Source organism: Durio zibethinus, chromosome 6, assembly GCF_047325235.1.
Source record: "Durio zibethinus cultivar Kanyao isolate XHJ-2024 chromosome 6, ASM4732523v1, whole genome shotgun sequence".
Classification (NCBI taxonomy): Eukaryota; Viridiplantae; Streptophyta; class Magnoliopsida; order Malvales; family Malvaceae; genus Durio; species Durio zibethinus.
The window spans coordinates 9,176,656-9,199,339 of NC_143167.1; the positions used below are offsets into that span (position 1 = coordinate 9,176,656).

Here is a 22,684-nt window from a genome sequence, read left to right on the forward strand (position 1 = left end):
TTGATAATGTGTAAAAAGTTAATAGGATGTGTGCTATAGTAGCAAGATGAGTCTAGCATAAAAGAGATGGCTATCTTTTATTTGAGTAAGAAGTTTACAGAATATGAGTCAAAGTATTCTTCTTTAGAGAAAATGTATTGTGCATTAGCTTAGACAACCAAAAGACTCAGATAGTATATGTTCTATCATACCATTTGGTTTATAACAAATTTAGATCTGATCAAGTATATCTTTTAAAAGCCTTTGTTACTTGAAAAGATTACGAGATGGTAAGTAATACTTTTAAAATATGACATTGTATATATGAGTTAGAAGGCAATCAAAGAAAATGTTATAGCTGAGTTTCTTATAGATCATGCTGTTAAAAATTATGAGCCAATGAGGTTAGACTTCCATGATAAAGATTTGATGGCTGTTTCCTAACTTAAAAAAGAATGGTATGATGAAAAATCTTGGAAAATGTATTTTGATGGAGTTGTTAATGCCACAAGGCACGAAATTAGTGCAATTTTGATCACTTCTAAAGAATGTTGTTATCCTATAATGGCAATGTTGAATTTCAATTGCACTAATAACATTGCTGATATAATGCTTGTATCTTGGGTTGGTGAGTTGCTATAGATAGAAAAGTTACAGCATTGAAAGTGTTTGGGGGCCCAGCTCTAGTCATATATCAGTTAAAAAGAGAATGAGAAATAAGAGATTAGAAACTCATCCTATATTATAAGTATATTTTAAAGTTGATCAAGTAGTTTGACGATATCTATTTTGAACATTTCCCTCATAAAAAAAATCAAATTGCTGATGCTTTAGCTACTCTAGCCTTAATAATCCAAATTGATGATAACATCGATATTTAGCCTAGCAAACTAGATATTAAAAATGTGCCAGCTCATTATTCTAATATAAAAGAAGAAGATAATAGAAAGCCATGGTATTATGATAACCTGCAGTACATTAAGAATCAATGATAGCTAGACTAAGCAATTGAGAATGATAAAAAGTCATTAGGAGATTAGCTATGAGTTTTTTCCTGGATGATGATGTTTTGTATAAAAAGAGCCATAATTAAGTGTTATTGAAATATGTAAATGTGATAAAGATGAAGAAGAATATTAAAGAGGTGCATGAAGGAATATATAAGGCAAATACAAATGGATATATGATGGCTAGATAACTCATGAAAGTTGAGTATTATCGATTGACAATGAAAAGTGATTGCATTGACTATGCTAAAAAATTCCATAAGTGTTAGATCTATGTTAATAAGATCCATGATTTGCCTACTGCTTTACATGTGATAGCATTGCCCCAACTATTCTCCATATGGGGCATGTCTGTTATTGGTTATATTACCTCAAAGGCCTTAACTAAGCATAGATTGTTTTTTGTTATGATAGATTATTTTATGAAATGGGTAAAAGCAATCTCATTTAGAAGTGCGACATGATTTGTAGTTTGAAAGTTCATAAAAGAGAAATCATTTGTAGATATGGACTCTTGAAAATGGTCATTTTAGATAATGCCAAGAATTTGAATAGTAAGTGATGAAAAAAGTATATGCCCAATTCAAGATTAAACATTATAATTCCATACATTATCGCCCGAAGATGAATGGGACAATTAAAGCAACAAACAAAAATATAAAAAAGATTCTTAGAAAAATGATTGAGTCCTATAAAGGTTGACATGAAAAGTTACCTTTTGCTCTACATGTTTACCAGGCATCAGTACATACCTTTATTAAAACAACCCCATTTTCTTTAGTTTATGAGATAGAAGTTGTGTTGTCAGTGAAAATAAAAATCCTATTTTTAAGAGTCTCAATGAAAGTTAGATTGGAAGAGATCGAATGGATTCAAGAGTGTTATAAGTAGTTGAATTTCATTAAAGAGAAAAAATTGACAGCATTGTGTCATAGTTAGCTCTATCAAAGAATAATGATAAAAGCTCATGATAAAAAGGTCTGATCTCATTCTTTTCGAGAAAAAAAAATTACTTTTGACAAGAATTCTCCCAAGCCAACATGATAATAGAAGAAAATGGACTCTGAATTTGAAAGAGCCATATGTTGTGAAAAATACTTTTTCGGATGGTGCATTAATATTCATAGAGATGGATGGAGATAATTTGTCCAATCCTATAAATTTTGATATTGTGAAAAAGTACTATGCTTAAAAAATAGAGAAAAAAAAACAAAGAAAAAAAAAGAGAAAAAAATGAATGAAAACAAAAAGAATACTCATATCAAAAATTAAAAAAGGTGGTTTGAGTCAAAATGGGGTTCGTTTAAGTTAAAAACCTAAAAGGTCATCTTAGATAAAGAGGATACAATATCAAATTTGGGAACTCACTAACATGAAGGCTAGTATATTCTAATGAACTATGAGTTGTTAAGTGCATCAAGTGATTAAGTTTTCAAAAAGCTTTTAAGATATATTATCATGATTATCTAATTATTTATTTTAACCGTTGTTACCCCAATAACCTATTTTTGTAACTTTTTCCTTTTTATATTATTCAATGGCCAAAGTTATTCTATCATTTTTTTTTAAATAAGAGATATTTCATTTTATTCCTTATGTCTCTCTTTTAATGACTATGTCCTATTTCTTCCCAATCCATCCCTAGGTTTTTCCTTTAAATACCTTGCAATAGAGGAAATGTGTGATTGCATTTTACTTCTTAAAATTGATATAATGATTTATAAATGAATAATAGCATGAAAGATTATACATTACCTTGGAAATATTAAAAGTGATAAAGGCAAGGATGAAATGCTGAAGGCCTAGTAAGGTTATTGAATTTGGAAATAAGAAATGAAAATTTCTTTAAAAGGAAGATGTAGCTGCTAATATTGGAATAGAGAGATGACTGAGAATCGAATCGACTTGGTTTTATTGCTCGAAGCTTGAAGAGTTCAAGCTCTAAAGTAAAGAGGCTTGAAAACCTGTGTACCACAATTAAAAATATATTAATTAACATTTGCATAGCATGCATTGCATTTAGGAATATCTAATGCATTAATCTAGGAACCATGGATATTACAAAATCCCATAAGGAGAACATAAATATGAAGACTTTTTAGTGAAGAAATTTTAATTTCTCGTTTAAGAATAAACATTTGAGGTAAGATCTTAATCCTAGAAAAAAAATGTATCAAAAAAATCAGTCATGGTTAAGAAAATTTTTTCAAAATTTTAAAGTTGTGAAGCCATTGTTCAAATGAGTATTTTTCAATATTAGGAATGATTTGTAAGACCTATGGACATAATCTCATAGTTTTTTTAAATGCAATCTATAAGACCTCCAAGCATGATTGTCAAAATCTTTGAGTGTTATACTTTATTTTTAAAGTTATATGCCTCTATTTATGAGAAATTTTTATTTTTAAAGTTATGTGCATTTATTTATGAGGAGCTTTTATTTTTAAAGTTGTTTGCCTCTGTTAAAATGAGCTTTTATTTTTAAAGTTGTATGCCTCTATCATGGATGGGCTTTTATTTTTAAGTCATGTGTTCTGTTTTTGAAGAATTTTTTTTTTTTTTTAAAAAGTAAAAACATGGGATGAATATTTATGACCCGAACGTAATGGGTTATCCATGTCTTTGCGCAATTCCTATTACATAAAAAATATACAAAAAAGGGTAATTGTAAACATCCTATTTTGTTTGGGTCTAAACCAATTGGGGCCTAAACCAATTAGGTCTAACTTGATCAAGCCCTGACTAATCAAGCCCAGTTGTTTTATTTTTATATTTCAATTTTTTTAGATTTTTTTGTTTTTATTTTTATTTTTTTCGTATTTATATTTATCTTAATTATTCTTTATTATTTGATTTATATTTGTTTAAATTTATTTTTTAGTTTATCTGGTTGGTAAAAAAAAAGATAATTGAAGAAAAAAATTAAATGGCTGACAAGTTAGAGATTGATTTTTTTTTTAAAAAAAATTCACGTTTTAATTATGAGATTAATTGAGAAAAGAATTTTTTTTTTTGGATAAAGCCTAATTTTTTATGATAAGGTGGATTTTCTTTGAATGACTTGATTTTTATCAAAACACCAATTAAATAGGGAAACTATCTTATAAATTGGTTCCAATCAATAAAAGACACACGAAAAAATCATAAGTGAAAAGTAGAGAAAGATACATAGTAAAAAGAATAATAATAAAAAGAGTACAAGAGAAAAAATACAAATTTTTTAAGAATAAGTTTCTAGCATAAGTTTTTGTTTTAATTTTTTAAATTGGGGAAGTTTGATTTGGTATTGCTAGAGGATTTTAGAAGGCTAAAGGGATTTGAGAATTTTTGCAATTTTTTTTGAAAATTCCAATTTTCAGTGGAACTTTTCAGTGACCTTTGAAGATTCCAATGACTTTTTCGGCTTAAAACCCAGTTTTCGATAACTATTCACAAATATCAACATGCTTTTCCAAAAAAGAGTGGACATTCCATCGGCATTCTTCCCATCTAGAGAGAGACAAAGGAAACACAGGTTAGAAACAGAATGAGGAAGTAGTTCTAAAAGGAAAAAAAGAAAATTCGACCTTTTAAAAATCTGCTAAATGACGTCATTGTCCCATTTAACCTTTCATAGGATTCGTGCATTTTCAAATGGGTAGTCTGACCCATGCTGCTTCTAACCTACATGCCTGGAATTGGTTTACAGTTGAGCCATTTAGTTAAGATTCAAGCTGCATCTTCTAAGTAGCTTCTTTGTGTCTTGAGCTGCATCCTGTAAGCCTCTAAGCCACGCTATTCTTTTGGTATATTTTATTTTTATTATTTTATTTATGTTTAGTTATTTATTTATATGTTTTCCATTTATGTTTTTATTATTTTATTTATTTGTTATTTATTTATTTATTATTCATTTTTCTATAAATATTTTTGTTAAAAAAAATATTTTTTTAAATAAAATTAAAAGAACTTTACTAATATATTAGAGGGTTTAAATATATAAAAAAATAAAAAAATATATCTTTTCATATAAAAATGAACCTTAGCAATATAATAAGGGTTCAAATTTCTAAAAAATAAATTTTTAAATAAAAAGAATCTTATCAATATATTAAAAAATTTAAATTTTTAATAAATTGTTTTAATAAAAAGTCTTACAAACATATTAGAAGGTAATTTTAATTTCAAAATAAGATTTTGCCAACATATTGGAGAATCTTATTAATTTTTTTTATAAAAAACAAACTTTAAGAAAAAAGTTTTCAATAAAGTCTTATCAACATATTGGAAGACAATTTAATTTTCAAAATAAGGTTTTAACAACATATTAAAAAATCTTATAATTTTTAAATATAAATTAATTTTTTTTAAAAAAATAATTTACATAAAATCTTATCAACATATTGGAGGATAATTTTTAGTAAAAAATCTTACTAATATATTAGAAGACATTTTTGGAAATTAAAAGTTTTTTTTACAAAGTTAGATTTTAAAATCTCTGATAATGGAATCATTAAAAGCGTTGCAAATAGCAATCTTATATAAATTCCTAGGTGAGAAATCCTTTCCAAATGTTATCAACATATTGAAGAATTTAAATAAGAATTTTCGATATCAAGATTCTAAATTTCATTTGATTAGCACATTCAGTTTTTTTTTTAAATATTAATGAATCTGATGATGAAACCTCTCAAAGCATGACAAATAGTCTTTTGAATACTCTTAAGGTGATGTGATATTCTTGAATTACTACCAACATATTAGAGTAATTTAAGGATAATTTTTTATATTAAATTATTTGATAAGTTTTTTAAGCTCTTGGATAACACAAAATCAAGCTGGTACCATCCTTTGAGTTGGCGATATGTGGGTACTATAACCTTCCTCATACATAACTGTACTCTTGAACTTAGTCTTGGTTTCGTAGACATGAATCTACCTTTTTAAAAATACCTAAGTCAAGCTTGAGACTTCTCTTTAAAATGAGATAGATTCCATTAGGTAACCAATCACACTTAGACAAAAAAAAAACTAGTGACAACACTTTTTCTAGCAATAGGTCTATAGATCTGTATGTTATAATAGTTTGACGATTCCACTGGAGATACCGAGAGTCAAGCTAATAAACTCGTGTTATCCAAAGCCTAATTTAAAATTAAAGTTTTTTTTTCTTTGAATGTTTTATTTGTTTATAATTGTACCTTATTCTATCATTCACTTGTATCTACATAACATGAGCTTTTACATCTGATCTACAGCACTTATGAGAGAGTTTATGTCTTCGCTCGAGCTAGCGAAACACTCTCACTCAAATTGAACCATTTCGATTTGTAGTCTGTAATAGGCGAGGATTATGATGCCTTACTAATATATGATAGACAATGATATAAGAAACAATTTAAAAACCTTTAGATTTAATTTGAACCATATATAGTTAACCTTATGAAGCCTAACCCATAGGTACAGCCATGTTTCACTCAAATTTTATTTGCTTCCTATGTGCTATTGAAACTAACCAATTTATTTGCTTGTTTCTTTTCTTTGTATATTCATAAAACATGTATAAAGATTGCATAAAAAAAACTACAATGAAGTTGTTTTCAACAAAAACTTTTATGGAGTCCACAGATTATTTAGTTTGTGGCTCATCCACTTTTACCAAATGCGAGTCAGCTAATGATCTGAAGGCTGATTCAGAAAGGATCCAACGAAGGAGGGAGATTGCTTACCACTTGACTATATCTCTACTTTGTCAAAGAAAGTTCATCTACACCTCAAGCAAAATAACTTGAAAGAGTTGTCAGAGATATGAAAAAGTATGAGTCAGTCCAGACGATCAACTTTCTGCGAAAAGTATGATTATATTGCACATATCCTTTCAGTAGTAGTTGAAAACTCCTTCGTTAGAGCAACTGTGCAATTCTGGAATCCTTCGTATAAATGTTTCATCTTTAATAAGGTGGACAAAACACCAACTATAAAAATGTACTTTACATTGATGGGTTTGAATCTTCAATCGCCAAATAAAATAAATGTCAGAAGGTGGAAACTAATATTTTGTAAATAACAAAAGATAAAGAAAAATGATAGAATATATAAAAATCAAAATTCAATAATTAAGCTTGAATCAAGTTGGAATCCAATTAATTTAAATTTCAAACTAAATAAAATAACACTAAAAAGATTTAGATTTAATGAACCGCACGTGTCTCCGTAGATTAATTTTTAGTGGAATTCTGGTAGGACGAACAGCTAGATACAACAACACGGTTTTTGCAACGCACTGACAAGCTAAACCAGCTACGTTTTCAATAGTTTTTGAATGCAGCTTGGACAATATGGAGTAATAGCCGGAAATGAAGAGTTGCATCCAAGATCTCAGTAAAGATGGAGACCGCATGCAGTTGACTTAGTCCCCATTTGAATGGCCAGTTGCCACTAGTGGGGTGAGATTATAGTCTTCAACTACACTGGTCATCCATTTGGGTTAGAAGAAAAATTACTTTTTCATCGCATGGATTTTTTTTTCCTAACTGGAGCTCAAGGCTCCAGTGGAAAAACTCACTGCCCATTAGATTTTTATTTTCCAATTAAACTTTCGTTTCTTTTTTTACCCTTAAATCTTTTCCTTTTTTTTGTTTTGTTTTGTTTTATTTTATTTTTTATTTAAACTTTTAAAAATAACTTTGTTAATTTAATATAATAAATAAAATATGATAATTATATAATAAAAATAATTAATAAATAATTAAAAATTAAATAAATACTAAATCTTATAATCAAATAAATATTTTATAATTAATATGAGTTAACAAAAATATATAATTACATAAATAATAATAAAAAAAACCTTTGGTATAATGTTTTTAATGATTATTTTTTATTTTTACCATATTTTATTTGATCGCTTTTATTTTTTACATTTAAATATATATTTTATTGTTAATTTTAATCTTATCATTATAATATTAAAATTTATCACTAAAATAATTAATTTTATTATTAATTTTTAATTTTGTTAAAATCAATTTCATCATCATATAAAGTAAACATTGATGGCAACTTAGACAGGAGCAAAGAATGGTAAGGAATGGTGCTGTCATAAAAAATATTGAAGGAGATACAATGGCTGCACATGCTGCCACTTTGCCAATAATAACACATATACCCCTTCATTGTGGAAGCTCTTGCAGATGGAAATGGGTTCTAGAGACACCGTAGAAATTTTAAGCAGACCTCTCACCCATTTTTATTTTTAAAAAATTTATCTTTTATTATTTATTATTTATTTTTATTTAAATTTATTTTTTCCTTTCCATTCAATTTTAAAAAATAAAAGTACATTTTAAAATATCATTTACAATTATTATATTATAATTGATTAATTAAATTTAAATTTATATATATTTTAAAGTTTTATATAAAATTTACGCTTATAACAATAGATCTAACAAAAATATAGATGAAGTGCAGCCAAAAGTAACAGAGTCTAAGTGAGTGAAAATCCATCATGATACTGAGATGGCTGAATCCTATTGGCTGAAGGGGTTAAACCTAAGTCACTAACAAGTCTATATATATAACAATAATGGAAGTAAGAATACCCGTTCATATGAAAAAAAAGAGAAACAGAAACGAAAAATAAAATTGAAACTGAAAAAAAAGAAAAAAGCAAAAGCGAAAACGAACGAAAAAGTTAGTAGGAAAACAAGAAACGGAGAGAGAGTGTGGGAAAAACGAAAAATAGGAAAAGGAGAAAGGAAATGAAGAAATCAGGAGGAGCTGAGAAGAAGAAAGCCCGAAGATCTTTGGCCTCCGTACAAAACGGCAGCAGAGATCCTAGCTCCGACGCTCCTCCTAGGGTTCGTCCGTTTTTCTTTTCTCTGATCTAGGGGCTTTTTAACTGACATTTTGAGATTTTTTTTTCTCTTGTTTTGATCCGAATTTTTCATGTCTTGTATTTAATATAAATACTACAATCAGTTTCTTGAACAAAGAACAATATCTAATTTTATTTGAATTTCTAAAGGAAAAAAAATAAAAAGATGGATATTGATTCGTATTACTTGTTGGGACTAGCTCAATCAGTGCACTACAATTTCTTTTTTCTTTTTTTTTTGGGGGGGGGGGGGGGGGAATTGGGACAAATAATTCTATGGGATCCTTTTTTACTTTTTTTTGGAATGTTTTGTTTAATTGTCTTCCGCACTAAATAAAAGAAGGGATAAATTCTCAGACTCGGGTAACTGAATCCGATGTTTGAAGTGTTCATCACATCTGGAGGGGTTATATTGTCCTAAAATGTTCCAATTTGAGGTATCCTATGTTTCCACTTTTATCAAAAAAATTGAAGCATGGTATGGATTTTTTTCCACCGAGAATGCTCAAGATAGAGAACATGATAATTAAAGTAGTAATTACACCAAAAAAAACTGAGAAGTGAGAAAATTATGTTGACTTAGTTTCAGATTAAATGGCCCAACAAATGCAAAATGTTGCTTCCATGGTGAAACGAAATTGCATTTTAACTTCCTAATGCTTTAAAAATCTATGATAACATATTGTGCTTGATTGTCTATGTTGCTATTGTGATTTGTGGTCAATATGATTTGTATTCATAATTTTCCTGACCAATTGAAAGTATTGCCTTTTAGGCTTGAATTTGGTCTTTGTATGATGAATTTTTGGGTTACATCTGTTTCGATGTGCATGTACTTGCCAATTCTTATCATAATTCTTGAATTTTATGTACGTTATTGTTATCTAATTTCTGTATAATTTCCTTTCTACCCAGAAACAAGCTGCCAAGAAGGATCTGTTTCAGTTGTTTGCTGAGAAAGTGAGGGACCATAAAGATTTGGTGTCGAAATGGGCTATCTTGCAGGAAACTCGTGTCGAATATTTTAGAGGGAGGGATTTTGTAAGCTTTATGAAAAATCATCCAGAGCTTAAAGAAATACTGGAGTTAGATAGAAATCTAGAAACTGAAGATATTGCCAATAGTTTGTTACAAAAAAATCTTTTGGTCCGCTGTGACCGAGTGGTGAAAACTGTTCGTCCGGGGAAGAAAAAGTTGTCTACCTGGCCTGCACATTTAGAAATTTTCCCTGTGAGTCTTTTACTTGTTTAACATTAAAAGATTTGATAAATCATTTACTGCATTCACTCTTAGGAGGTGTAGCTGCTTGAATTGATGATACACAAACTTGTATATATGTAATGTGTATGTGTGTGTGTGTGTGTGTGTGTTTATCTCGTTGATATATGTGAAGAGTTATCTTTCCACTAATCTAAATCCAGACCTAGACCCGTATAGCTACTGCGTTATGATGCACCTGACTGATTTTTTTTCTTTTCTTATAATTATTGGTTTTTCCTTTTTTTAGGAGAATTCTTAAGATTTATGCTTACTATTTGCAAATACCTTAGGTTAGATTTTACCCATGGTTTGTCCTATGATATCATCTGTTTGAACCTTTAAAAAAAACTTATTATGAGTTTTTTTGTTTTATGAGATGTCCTAGGGAATTGTTCCATTTTATTGAATCATTCCTCAAGCTTCTCGTATGCAACAAGGCTTAGTATCTTTGATGAGATCTCTTTTTGGTCTTAATTAAGATGACAACTTTTGTTTTATGCGGTCTTTGATGCTTTTCTGTGGCATACGGTGTTATATTTATAACCATTCACTATCATATACTTTCCTACAAAGTTCATTTTAAACAGTCATTTTCTGCAACTCCCTCCCCCTAAGTTCAGAGCCTTTTATGTTCTGGTGCCTTTTTGTTTCATATTAACTTTTGAAGTAATATACATTTTTTTGGTTAAACTTTCATTATTCATTTTATTTCGTAACTTCTCTTAATTATTAACAAAAAACCACTATGCCTTTCATGATCTGTAACCAAAGCAGAAAGGTTGTGATTATTTGAATAGACAAAAAGAAGACTGTTTTCATATAAAAATAGTGATTATTTGGGAACACAAAAGGAAGACTGCTTTCAGATAAAAACAAAGCCCCAAGATGCTTGCATTTTGGAATGCTAATATTGGCATTTCAAACAGCCTTTCATTTGTTCTTGCAGCTGGCTATGGTTATTTGGCTTATACTTTCTCTGTTGTATTATCCATGTTGGGATTATTTTCAGAATCAAATGTCTTTTTTTTTTTTTTTTCAAAATGCCAGAGTCGAATGTCTTTTCAAAACTAATACCTTCTTTTTATGTGGATTTACCCATATTCTGACACTTTTTGCAGGAACAAGTGTTCTCTGAAAATGATGCCTTTTTTGCATGGACGTTTGTAAAACAGCGGCCATTATGGCAAACGCTTCTCTCATTTGTCTGGCCTGTTTTGACACTTGCAATTTGCTTGTTTCCTGTATATCCACATCGTTGCAAATTACTAATACTCTACTCATGCGCGGGAGTTCTTCTACTTATTCTATCCTTGCTTTTATGTAAGTTTTTCTGTTTCATTTTTTTCTGGATGTTATTTGATATTAATATGCATTGGATCCTTTATTTGGGTAATTTGGTCAGTTCTTTTACTATATTAGGTGCATTTTAATGCTATTAAAAAATAAATTTTCTTTAGTTTGCCATTTTAAAGAAGAAATATAGTTGGATGATACTGGCTGAAGAGAGCAGTGGTTGTTAGTTTGATTTTGGGGTTGAGCAAGGGTATGCTATCCTTGTCATGGCCTTTTTCTGTCCATTCAGGGCTTTATTTGCTAACAAAAGATTACATTTAAAACCCTGTTTTAGTCACCGAATCCTGTTGTCATGTATGTTCTGCTAAGATTGTGGTGTTAGAGACATCATATCATCGCAGGTCCATTTCATGTTAGTGTAATTATTTACTCAGGTTTATTTTGGCTATGTAGAGATGAAACCAAACTTTTGGGCTAATGATGACAATTGACATAAGCATTTACATTGATACTATCACTTGGGTAACTGCTCATACAACATAAACATGGGTGTAGTTTCTATACTAGTTGGAGGATTTGATATGCCTGTCTTGCCAATAAACATCTGTCTTAAACACTGATAGTATAAAAAACATGAGAATTGGTAGAAAATATTCTCTGTTCTCTCTCTCACTCTCGTGTGTGTGTGTTACTGAAATAACAATAGCAATTGATATAACTTTGGTTGTTGGGAAACAATAGCAAAAATTCAAACTAGCTGTAACTCACTCTATGCAGGAAGAGGAAAAGTACTGTTATTGGTTCACTTTCCACTAAAGGTTCACGCTAAACTATATCACCAAAATAGTGATTTATCTCCAAATATGTCAGTCCAAAGTAAAACACTGAGCCAAAGATACATGTTGGACCTAGAACCCAATTTTCGATGAAATGTAGGGGAGAAGTTGAAGAGCATTGCTAAACCCCTTATGTTTGCACTCATTGTTGTTGGATTAAAAGAGGCAAGTGTTTTGAACCGCCTGACTGTGATCCTGGTTTGTATAAGGTTATATTTGCATAACCAATTTTAGTTAATAGTTTAAATCACCAATTCTATCTTTCTGTGTTTGGTCTGCTTTATACACTTTTGTTAATTGCATGTTTTGCTTTTTCCTTCTTACTATTTTCTTTGAAATTTGAAAATTTGCAGTGAGAGCAGCAATATTTGGTGCTGCATGGATCATTCTTGGAAAGCGTGTTTGGTTCTTCCCTAACATCCTTGCTGAGGAAGCAACACTGCAAGAATTATTCCGTTTTTGGCCCAAAAAAGATGAAGAAGAGCGACCGAAATGGACAGCAAGGCTGTTCTATGCAATAGTGTCTGTATTGGTCATATTGTTGCTGAGGCACCATGCCCCTGATGAGGCTGCTAGGGCAAGGTCAGTTCCAAATCTACTCTTGCTTAAATATTTACATCTGGGGTTTTTATGGTACTCAAGACCAGTGTTCTTGGAATCATTTGCCTTCATACATCTGAAGTTTTTATATTACTCTTGCAGATATCAGAAGCGGATGTCAAACATAATCGATGATGTCCTTGAATGGTCGCCAAGCCTCGCACTGTCCGGGATGATGGAGAAACAGACAGTAGTTAATGCCACAGAAAACACCAACAATATTTTAAATGAAAGCAAGGCAGCCTCAGAGACTGTAAGCTCTGCTGATGAAACAGGAAGTTTCGAGGAAATCGATCAACATCAGAATGATACCTTGTGATAGATGATGTTGGTAGATGGATTATAGTGCCTTTATTGGGTTTTGTCAAAAACAAAAAACGTGTAATATCAACTGATAAAAATAAGGCAGTTATTTATTAAATTTGTGCTTTTAAACGATAGGTTACAACGCTTAAAACTCTAGGGCATTCAAGTCATTCGAAGTTTTTCAGCATACATCCATTAAAAAGGTTGATGTGATTTTTATGTTGTCGTAACCTTCAGTGAAGTGATTCCGTATCTTCATATATATCTTCGTTGCGTCATGTCCAGAATTTTCCGAGCCAAATAATCTGAATCGAGTGACACCATTCTTTGATATAAACTTAAAAGCGTCATATTTCCGTGTTTTACAGGCAATTGGAGGTTTGAAAATTCACAGGCTACGCTGCTTAATCCAGATTTGTAGAAGGAAATGTCTAGCTCAAAACGACACAAGGATCTGCTTGTTATGGAATCTTTCCCACAAACTACAACTACTTTTTGAGTTTTATTCAACAGTTACCTGTACAAAAATGCAAGTTGGGAAAAATGATGTCATGTCCCATGCAGTCTCTTGTTCTCCCCTTCCATCCACAACCAAAGCACAAGAGGAAAGCCAAGAATGATTTGCCGCCTTGACGTTAAATTGCCAAGATGTGATAACGGACAATAGTTTGGATTTCAACCCTTCAGCTTTTGAAAGGGAGTTCTTCATTCACTGGATAGCAAGAGGCCTATGTGAAGTCTGGTTAGAGGAGATGCTACCACCTCGTTTCTGATAAGGACCGCTGCCATTGACATGATGCGTGTCATGCAAACGGGTACCTCTTGCTTCTTGCTGGGTGAGTAAGGAGTTCCAGGTTTCAGCAGAATCAGCTGGCAATTGTTCTGAACCAGACGAACTTGCAGACTGAGATGATAGGGCAGGACCTGAACCTGTTCCTTTTTCTTCTGCCATGTGTTTAGAAGTATCAGCATCTGTTTTCTTAGCAAAACGTCCACCACTACCTCTTGCCCTCCGTATGGCATGCTGGTGCCTAGATTCATGAAGGTATGGCTGTAGGATATAGGATATGAGGTATTATAAGGATAGCGGTCAGATGGCATGCATATGGGAACCAAAGATGACAACACGTTAACAACAAAAAGAACAAGGTTCTTCCTAAATCAATATTCAAACTCATAATCACATAATCCGAGAGAAAAAAAAAAAGGCATAAAATATTCGAAAAAGGTCTCTTGTTTAAACAGCAATAATCAATAGTGAGGTGTTCTTTTTGCAGACCGTATCCAGTTTTGTTTACCTTTCGGGCTTTTACAACCTTCTTCTCAAGTTCTGCTTTGGCACGGGCTTGCCTTCGCCTCAGAATTCCCTGGTACTGTTTGGCATTAACATAAACAGGTTCTTGTGCCATCTCAATCGGCAAAGCCATTCTTGCATGAGGCATTCCAACAAATGGAGGATAACCCTGGTCATTGCAAGCATTTAGTCATTAGAAAGTGTACCATGTTTTGACTATGAGGTATCAAAAGAAGGTTCTTAAATAAAGAATCTTACTGCAATGAATGTTCTTGCTTAAGAGAATCCTATCACAATATATAAAAAATAAACTAACAGAAGAAGAGCAGGTGACCTTGGTGACTGAGGCCTGCTAACATAAATAAAATCATGCTTCAGTCAGATTTCCTCTTTCCCTTGCATCCCATGTTAACCCCAAAACACCAAGACCACAAAAAAAAAAAAAGGGAAGAAAATGCGGGGGAAAAAGGCAAAACAATAGAGTGAAAGAAACCACCAACTCATCAAGATAAGGAAATCCTTCCAAAGTACTAAGTAAGAACATGACAGACTTCTTGTTAGGTAGCCATTTTTCAATGTTTCACCACCCATTTTTCCTTTTTGTAGTTGGGAAGGAAATTTAATAGTTGGTATCATGGATCATTTATTCACTAACCATTAAGAATAGAAAGGAACTTGAAATTCAAAAGCATGTTTCTCTATTCATCTAATCAGTAAGCATCCAAAAGAAATCACTGTCCTCTAAAACTGTATTATGTTTGTATTATGTTTGAGAACTTCAAACATAATACAGTTTTCATTGGTTTCAGCAATATTGTTCTTTTCTTTTCTTTTTTTTTCTTTCATTGTCTATAGCCCCTGCAATAGAGTTGGTTTGAAAATAACTTAAGAAATTAATGAAAGGTGAGAATTAAAAAAACAAAACCTAGCGTTTAAACATTCAAACCCAGCTAGCTACAGCAATGTTAAGCAAAAAACATGAGACCTTTGACCAAGCAGAGACTTGTCAAAAAGGCATACCGGGTCGTGTAAATCTTGTAAACTATCCCTTCACCACGTAAGAAAACACAGCATAAGATAAGAGCTTGCTAGAATATTTATCGAGGTTGTTTAGCTCTATTTGTTAAAAGGGAAAAAATTTCTTTAAATTCAGGAGTTCTTTAAGACTTTTTTTTTTTTTTCATATTTGCTTCATTTTTAAAGCTGGAAGTGATATTTAACACAATTTATATCTCTCTAAAATTCATATCACCATAATGTCCTCTAATTTATTACAAAGTTTGATGTCTACCATTGTATGACAAGCATTTCTATTCTGAGATTCAACTGAATGACTATTACGCATAAGCATCATGTGTGTTCATAGGATTTTACGCTAGCAACGCAGAAAACTCTTCCAGAAAAAAGTATTAAACAAAAGCATAGCAATACATCCTAGGAATAACAGTTGAAACACATTGAACATGCCAGCAAAAGGAAGAAAACCAGTTTATTATACACCCTCAACAGAAAACCAGTGAGTTGCACTGCAGATGCCCAAATCTGAAAGTGAAAACTTGCTCTACAAATAATCTAATGAATTTCCAGTAGCTTTTAATGAATCTTAGCACATCAGCTAGCCTATTGAAGTATTTGACACGAACCACTTCCACATGCACTAGCTTGATCTTGTGCCATAATACCTTCACTAAAAAACCATAAAGACCATTCTTGGACAAATTTGTATAAAAAGATTAGACTCCTGTCTTTTCAGCTTCTTCCTCAAAGACAGGATTTTAACTGAAATGACCAAGTGATAAAGTTCATTTCTTCTGTCAAACTGTAACATTATTAGTTACTCCCTAAAATATAATGTATTAACAGAAAGAACATTATAAAAGTAGATGAAGGAATAATCTCCTTTGGATCATAAGAAAGGATTTGACTCATCTAGGAGTAGAACATGTGTACAAACATGTCAAAAAGTAAGATAACTGCAAATCCTGTTGAATTTCTTTCCTACTCAAATCAAGGAAAATAATGAGACAAAAAGTCAACTTTTTCAGGAATAAAAATGGATATGCCTTTGCATTTATTCAAATGAAACTTAGACTGCAAAAGTTTTATCAAGTGGAATGACATTAACATAGGCCATTCTTTTAGTTCTAACAAATTCATACTTTAATCACCAGCTAAAACTGCAATCTATTTTGAAGTATCAGTACAACTTCATGAGAATGATTTCATACAAAAGATAAAATACTAAGCCTATGTTTAGATTGAGGGAAGGCTACGAAAAGGAAAGGAAACAAAAGGAAATGGGGAATCCTTTCTTTTGTTTGTACATAACATAAGGGATGCTTAGCTCCCCTTGATTTCCCACAAATTCTTTAATTTTTTTTAATTACCCCAAATTGGGGAACAGGAAGGTAAAGGAAAATAATAAATTTTTAAAATATAAAATGACTATCATATCCTTATAATTTCTCTAAATTGTTAAGTGTATGATTTTAAACTCCAAAACTAGATTGAGAATACAAAACATTATTTACCAATGAATAGATTGTCTTCAATTTTTTACTCCATAAATTTCATTGATGACTATTTTTATGAATGAATAAGGGAAAATTGAAAACATGAAATATATGAATACAAACATGTAAATGTTATAGTAAAAATGAAGGTGGCATATCAAAGGTGAAGTACAATTTTATACTTACATATAATTGTGATTTGACAAGATGTACTAATTTATTAACATTGCTTTAGTTGAACAAATTGATGACTATTTTTATTAATGAATTAGGGAAAATTGAAAACATAGAATACACGGACACAAACATGTAAATGTTATAGTAAAAACAAAAGTGACATATCAAAGGTGAAGAACAGTTTTATACTTGTATATAATTGTAATTTAACAAGATGTACTAATTTATTTATATTGCTTTAGTTGAACAAAACTACATATATCTATTGTTTTCTTCGTTTCTTTTGAAAAGGGGTAAAAACAAAGATAAGTATAAATTACCATGATCACAACTTTTACTTTGGTTTTAGAATCCTAGTGACAAACAAAGTTCTTTCAACTGCTTTAGAAAAAAGGAAATGTTACTATAACTGAATAATGATAAACTTTTAAGGAAAAAATAATTCTTAATGCATTATTTTTAAAAAATTTAATGAAAACAATATATTATATATATTTAAATAATATTTTTAATGTCTTTAATTAATATTTATAAACACTTATTAATCAAAATTTTAAAAATTAAAACAATTCAAAAGTTAATAATTTTATCATTGTACATTATTTTACAATTATATTCCGACAAAAGAAGTTTAATCTATATGTTACTTTATACAAAGAAGGTAATAATTGGAAAAAAAAAAAATAATGAATCATTTCCTTTCCTTTCCATTATTTAACCAAACAATGGTTGTTAGGATTCATTTCCTTTCCTTCATTAATTTTAACTCTACAAACTAGGGATACATATATCATTTCCTTTCCTTTAAAAAACCTTCGCTTCTTTTACTTTTTTTTCCTTTCCTTTCTTTTATTAATATTTATCCAAACATAGTGTAAAAGAAAAAAATCTACAAGCAGCAAAACTTCAATATAAAAATTAAATAGAAAGAGTACAAGGATCAAATTATAATATAAGAAAGCATCTTGACTTGATCATCTAGATAGAACAGACTAAGGTTCCATACCAAAGGTTGATGTCCATATGCTGCCATCATTCCTCCATAAAACGGATCTTGATAAGGATTTGATGCACATGCCTGCAAAGGGATTGGAAGAAAGCTAGGAATCCTTCCATATCAAGTTCTGTAACTATGAGACCTCTAACTGCATATATCAGAAAATCTTAAGCCCGAGACACTTACAATTGAATGGCCAACAAGCTCAAGCAGGGGTTGCTGTGTGAGGCATTCGTCACGCATAGCAGGCATGGTAGATGTAAAATGCTGCAAATTGTGATGTTCTTGTCCACCATTTCCAACTGACAATGAACAGAGGAAAAATAGCATTAGCACCCCATCATAAATCTGTTGGATGAAGGAGATAATCAGTAAGAGCCAGCAATGACCAACATGCTACACAACTAAAGCTCCATAGTGGGCGGTTTATTCTAGAATAATATCTATTTTGAATAGCCTATAGATCTATGTTCAGTCTAGAAATTCATAAAACAATGAAGAATAAGGCCCACCAGTAAGCTTCTCAGTGAATGAGCCATTTATATTCATAACATTTTTTAGTAATTATTGCCTACAGATATTACTAGAATAATGATGTGATGTACCTGACCGAGAGGAAGCAGTAGTTTGGCTTTCTTTATTAACATCATTGTCTTCATTTAACCCATTAGATAGTGACTGCCCATCATTCGACTCTGAACCATTAGGGCCTTCCATTGAAGATGAATTAGATGCATTTCCTCCTCTTACACAAGGGGAGACGGCACCATAACCGATATTACGCCACCAAGGTTCAGCATAAACTGCAGTTGTAGGAACACCATGCGGATCAGGTGCTGATCGACTTCCACCTTCAGACTTAGATTGCATTCCTTCCAACACACTCAAATGCTAGTCAATTACTTATTCTCTGCTCCAAAAAATGAAGAAGATTGAACTTAATTCAAACATACAATCAAAAGAGGGTCTTTTATATAAATAGAAAATACAAAACAAGAGATTCTTTCTGACCCAAAAAATTATTACATTTACACAATGAAAAATTTGTCGTGGTCTAAACCCAGACCAAAAAAAAAAACATTTCAGCTCCAGCTCCAAACCAAAAGAAAATAAGTTGTATTTTTTAATGTTAAAGGTAAATGAAATCAACACCACTGCAAATACATTCCAATCAAGCCTAACATAAAATATATCAAACATACAAACAAGGAATTTTGCTCTTTGGAAACACAAATTCCTATTATTCTGTGATATGATGGAATCAAAGAAAAAAATAAAAGAAGGTTATGAATTGCATTTAACAGAAAACAAGCAAAAAGTGCTTTACACTAGAAGTTACAGTCTTTCCTTTAAGTAGATATAGAAAATGAAAACAGAACTTCATAAAAAGTAGAAAAAAGTTTCCAAATTTCACCAGAATAATAAAGCAAATTTAGTTTAAAAAGAGAAATGAAAGCAATAGCCACAAGGTTTTGACTACACGCATAGACAAACCCCATAATTGATTAATTTTCTTGATAGAAAAATCAATATATTTTGTGTCCTTACCATGGCTATTAAAAGGAGGGGGAAGATATTAGAAAGTTCTGTTACAGTGCCATCTGCTTTTGCTACTAGTTCTATATTCAAATTTTGAAGGAGTAAACAAACCAGCATAAATGATCCAAAAATAAATCAGGGATGTTGAGTTTTATTACTAATGAAATCAAAACTCCTCAATCAATGTTCTTCTCTCACATTTTATCTCCACCACGTCTTTTCACTTTCCATGCTTTCCAAAATAGTAAAAAGTTACAAAATTATTAAGATGTCTCAACAAAGTTCTTTTCCTTGGTCTCTTTATAATCTCATCTAAGCTTTGCATTCTTCACTAATGTTTATAGAGTAGTTTCTCTCCCTAGTTTCTAACAATAATCCAAAACTCTCATTTCCTGTTCTGCATGGAATCGATCGTCTTAAATTCTTTAAAAGAAAATCCCATTTCTCGTCTTATCTTACAAAGCCCTAAATCCCCATAAAAGATCACCTCAATTCATCAAATTCAACAGTCAAAACCTCAAAAATTTTAAACCCCAAATACCAAATTATCTCCCCCCCCCCCCCCCGCAAAAAAAAAAAAAAAAAAACAAAAACACAAACTCAACAAAAGAAACAAACAGAATTCAAACCAAAACAAAAACCCCAAATTCTCAAAACCCTAAAAGTACAAAACAGATTGCAATTTCACTTTAAAATTAAAAAACAAAAGGAAGAAACAACCGAAAACAACCAGAATTTTAAGAAAACAACTAAAAAAAGGAAACAGAAAAAACACACTTACCGGTTAACAGAAAATAACAAAAACAAAATCCCTAGATTTTGGCGACCTTTTTTTTTTTTTTTTTTCTTTTCTTTGATATAGAGAGAGTCAATCTAGTTTCTGTGCAGTTATCAGTAAACAGTAGCTAAGAGGAGCTTTGCCTATTTAAACTCTGAGAGTTAAGCTTTTGATCGCGTCACTGAGTTTTAGATTCCAGGTTTTATCCATCTACTGCTACTACCGACATGTGGACGTTTCAATTCCGTCATTTACTTTTTAATTTATCTTATCCTCTTTCTTTTTAGTTTTTTTTTTTTTATATAGAATTATAAATAGATAATTAAACAGACAACGGCAAATTAATTTCATGTGCCACTGTTTTATATAAAAAATAATATTTTTTATTTAATTTTTTAATTCTCATATTATCTCTTATTATTTATACTTACATCTTTTATTAGTCTATCTTATATATATCCAAAATTCAAAAGTTAATTTTTCCTAACTGATACATAAAGAGACCTAGATTTCACATATTTAATCCTTTTCAAATCATCCTCTCTCATTTTTTTTTCTTAATTTGAATTATTTCTATTTTTTTTGAATTTCTTTATTTTTAATTTTGTTTATTTTAATTTTATCACACATCTATCTAAATATTTTTGTCTCAATTATGATCATTTTCTTTTCATGTTGTTAGATAGATGGATTAAAAATATAAAAATTAAAATTCAGATTTTAATTTCGTTAATCTTATAGTTATTTTTAGTTATAACATCTAACAAATTTGAGTTTTAATTTTTAAATTTTATACTATATTTTTATTGTTAAACTATGATTAAATTTGATCATTTAAAATATGATAAGAAAATGATATAAAGATATAATTTAAAATTTTAATAAAAATTATGTATAAATTTAATAAAATAAAAAATTATATTTCATTTTTTTGTATTGACACAAATTATTACATATAATTTTTATATAAAATACAATACGAATACATAAAATATTAATATTTTATATGACAAGAATACATAAATTATTGATCTCATTTATAAAAAAATAAAATAAAAACATTAACTTTACTCAATACATAAAATTTTTTTTTAATTTATTATTATTTTTATGTGAAAAAAAAAAGAAAAAGTATACAGAATAGATGATCTCACGTTATTTTTTAAAGTTATTTTTTCCTCATATTATGAAAGTTAAATTTACAATCATGTTATTTTCTTTTTGTGTATAATATTATTGGCAAGCAATAATTAATTAAGAGAAATTATAAAATATATTAATAATAGAATTTTTTTAACTTCACAAGTGGGATAAGATTGTAACACATGTCCTTTATATATTTAAAATAATTAATTTAAAAAAAATAAAATATATGTTATCATTTTAAATCCGCTTGTGAAGTTAAAAAATTTTACTATTAATATATCAAATAATTTTTTGTTAATTAAATAGTTAATTTATGTCATAAAAATTAATCTGTAAAATGATTCAAAGTTGATATCATATTATATATATATATATGTATGTATATATATAGTCAACCAAAATTTTGATAATATCTTTTTAATGCAAAACATGTTTTTGAACTTCAACTATAACTCATATTAATTCTTGAATTTCTATATGTAATTGTGAAAAATAGTCTTCATAAAAAAATTATATTTTTGAAAATATATTAATATATGTGCGAAAAAGAAACTCCAAATCTAATATCAACCCAATTAAATGATTTTTTAAAAATATATTTTATCTCAAAAAATTAGAAATATACAACTTAAGAGTTGTTTTCATAATTTTTTTTTTATATTTTTTCCTAAATTTTCTTTATTAAATCTTTCTTTAATTCAAAATGTTTTTCTTTTTTGTGTAAATGTAAATAAAACAATAAGAAACACACCAAAAAGCATATATAAAAAGTAGTGTACCCGAAAAAACTCTTAATATATCTCAAAAAATTAATCAATAAAATAATTACTTAAATACTCATTAATTAATTAATTTTTATCCTTCATATTATTTCTTAGTAAGTTATCAAAAATGAATTTTTAAAAATTTTTTTAATGTATTAAAAATTTATTTTTGAAAACTTTTTAACTTTACCAAAAATTTACTTTTAGAAAGCTTTTTAATTATTTAAATATTTCAAAGAATTTTTTATATGTTGAAAAGGTTTTCAAATATTCATTTTCGAAAATCTTCAATAATTTTAGAAGATTTATTTTTGAAATACTCGAATTAACCCCTAAA

General features: G+C 29.7%; 1 protein-coding gene and 1 pseudogene across 2 annotated transcripts; one reads left to right on the forward strand and one right to left on the reverse strand.

The window, feature by feature from the left end:
* The first annotated feature begins 8,571 nt into the window (after positions 1 to 8,571).
* On the forward strand, positions 8,572 to 13,401 carry LOC111284566 (uncharacterized). The gene is made up of 5 exons (XM_022873264.2): positions 8,572 to 8,827; positions 9,760 to 10,074; positions 11,223 to 11,424; positions 12,587 to 12,815; positions 12,936 to 13,401. Exons 1-5 carry the CDS (start codon positions 8,729 to 8,731, stop codon positions 13,150 to 13,152), a joined length of 1,062 nt encoding a protein of 353 aa, XP_022728999.2. The 5' UTR covers positions 8,572 to 8,728; the 3' UTR covers positions 13,153 to 13,401.
* A 168-nt stretch (positions 13,402 to 13,569) lies between these two features.
* On the reverse strand, positions 13,570 to 20,600 carry LOC111284567 (nuclear transcription factor Y subunit A-1-like; annotated as a pseudogene). The gene is made up of 6 exons (XR_016342807.1): positions 20,441 to 20,600; positions 18,726 to 19,030; positions 18,307 to 18,422; positions 18,130 to 18,201; positions 14,438 to 14,602; positions 13,570 to 14,190 (listed from the first exon to the last, which is right to left on the reverse strand). The product of XR_016342807.1 is annotated as a nuclear transcription factor Y subunit A-1-like (transcript).
* Positions 20,601 to 22,684: the final 2,084 nt, after the last annotated feature.

What these genes read in the sequence shown, in the direction of transcription:
- LOC111284566 (XM_022873264.2), top strand. Translation starts at nt 8,729, where the DNA reads ATGAAGAAATCAGGAGGAGCTGAGAAGAAGAAAGCCCGAAGATCTTTG. An exon ending in GCTCCGACGCTCCTCCTAGG is followed by an intron (nt 8,828 to 9,759) that starts GTTCGTCCGTTT and finishes CTTTCTACCCAG; the next exon opens with AAACAAGCTGCCAAGAAGGA. An exon ending in TATTCTATCCTTGCTTTTAT is followed by an intron (nt 11,425 to 12,586) that starts GTAAGTTTTTCT and finishes GAAAATTTGCAG; the next exon opens with TGAGAGCAGCAATATTTGGT.